The sequence below is a fragment of the Mandrillus leucophaeus genome, unplaced genomic scaffold (genome assembly GCF_000951045.1).
Source record: "Mandrillus leucophaeus isolate KB7577 unplaced genomic scaffold, Mleu.le_1.0 Scaffold825, whole genome shotgun sequence".
NCBI lineage: Eukaryota > Metazoa > Chordata > Mammalia > Primates > Cercopithecidae > Mandrillus > Mandrillus leucophaeus.
This window is the reverse complement of record NW_012108975.1, coordinates 109,886-112,042: the sequence shown is the minus strand read 5'-3', so window position 1 is coordinate 112,042 and position 2,157 is coordinate 109,886. Positions and strand designations below refer to the sequence as shown.

The 2,157-nt window shown below is 38.3% G+C and overlaps 1 protein-coding gene across 1 annotated transcript in view; it reads left to right on the top strand.

The window, feature by feature from the left end:
- ABL2 (ABL proto-oncogene 2, non-receptor tyrosine kinase) overlaps nucleotides 1–2,157 on the top strand; it is a 48,652-nt gene that overhangs the window by 7,224 nt on the left and 39,271 nt on the right. The window contains exon 2 of the mRNA XM_011968039.1: nucleotides 1,328–1,498. Coding sequence (XP_011823429.1) covers nucleotides 1,328–1,498 — 171 coding nt within the window. The remainder of the gene's footprint in view (nucleotides 1–1,327; nucleotides 1,499–2,157) is intronic.

The window sequence follows — 2,157 nt, the reverse complement described above, 5'->3', positions numbered from 1 at the left end:
CCAGCACTTTGGGAAGCCGAGGCAGGTGAATCACCTGAGATCAGGAGTTCGAGATCAGCCTGGCCAACGTGGTAAAACCCTGTCTCTACTAAAAATACAAGAAAATTAGTTGGGTGTGGTGGCGGGTGCCTGTAATCCCAGCTACTTGGGAGGCTGAGGCAGGAGAATCACCTGAACTCGGGAGGCGGGGGTTTCAGTGAGCCGAGATAATGCCATTGCACTCCAGCCTGGGCAACAAAAGTGAAACTCCATCTCAGAAATAATAATAATAATAATAATAATAATAATAATAATGGGAGGAAGAGAGACATAAAAATGTTGTTATATGACATAGACATGTGGATAGTTTGCCTTTGTAGACAGGCACTAAAAACAGTCTGATCAAGAAAATCGATACTGGAAAAACTGTGTTTTTTGTGTAATCGATCTGGGCCGTGAGAAACAGGTGATCTTTAAGATGGTATAGGGATCACCTGTGCTATGTACTATAAATAAATTTAGAAACTGTAAAGTCTTGAGAAAAAAACAGGTCATAAAAGGCTTGGACCACATTGAGTAGAAACTCAATAAATGCCCGATGATAGTAATATTTTCTAGGCTGTTCAATTAAGTTATTGATACTTACAAAAAAATCACTGCTCAGGAAAACAAAATAGTGTTTAAAAATGTCATTCAGGCTGGGTGCTATCATGTTTCTTTTGTTTTTTTTTAAAACAAAAGAAGATTATTTTTCGCCATGTTGGCCAAAACAAGATTATTTTTCTAAAAACACTTTTTAAATAATTTTTTCTATACTTAGAGGGCCTGGATTTATACAATATTACCTAATTCTGAAAAATAATCCCTGTTGTCTTTTCTACAGTTTGTTTTTTGTGGAGAGAGAAAGGGAATATAAGGGTAATTTGGGTGGACTTGTAAGAAACTTATAATCATTTCTTCCTTAAAACTACAACCACCACTATAACAAAATATCCTATATGTTTTATAAAGTTAGTAACCATTTCTCTTTGAGATTCTTTTTTCCATTTTGAGAAAACTGCGTTTCCTATTAGTTTATGTCTGATTTTGGTGAGTGCCTATAAATCACGGCTAAACTCTCATTTTGTGGTCTTTTCTCTGACTACCTTGTTACATTTTTAACAAGTAAATTGCTTCCTCATGCTTAGGAGAGACAGTGCCTATTTGCTCATTCTTCATAACACTTTATACTGTGCAGTTCTTTCCTACTCTGGAGCCAGCAGCTGAAATACTATGTATATGCTGAATTCAAACAAATGTTTTGCTGTTGAACTCACCATGAATTCTCTTCCCTTCTTATGTCTTTCAGAAGCTTTGCATCGTCCCTATGGTTGTGATGTTGAACCCCAGGCACTAAATGAAGCTATCAGGTGGAGCTCCAAGGAGAACTTGCTCGGAGCCACCGAGAGTGACCCTAATCTCTTTGTTGCACTTTATGATTTTGTAGCAAGTGGTGATAACACACTCAGCATCACTAAAGGTGAGGTTTCTATGTAACATGCTTTCACTTTTCAGTTTTCATTATTGATTAAGAGATAAAGAGGCCTGGCCAGGCTCGATGGCTCACACCTATAATTCCAGCACTTTGGGAGACCGAGGCGGGCGGATCACCTGAGATCAGGAGTTTGAGACCAGCCTAGTCAACATTGCGAAACCCTGTCTCTAATAAAAATATGAAAAAAATTAGTTGGGCATGGTAGCACATGCCTGTAGTCCCAGCTATTCGGGAGGCTGAGGCATGAGAATTGCTTGAACTTGGGAGTCAGAGGTTGCAGTGAGCTGAGATCACACCACTATACTCCAGCCTGGGTGACAGAGTGAGACTCCATCTCCAAAAAAAAAAAAAAAAAAATCCTGAAATACATTTTTCCCTCCCAGCAGTGGTTTTCATACATTCAAAAGGCAAGAATAAGCTTAGGCAGACTAGCAAATCAGTTCAGGTACACAAGGATAATGTCCCCATAATCCTATTTCTTTATCATAAAAGTTACTTTTTTGCCCTTGCCCTCGCTTGCTCTCTCTCTCTCTCTCTCTCTCTCTTCTCTCTCTGTCTCACACACACACACACAAAATCAATAATGGTTGATTTTATTTGATCATGTTCTTAATCCTATTTCTTTATCATAAAAGTTACTTTTT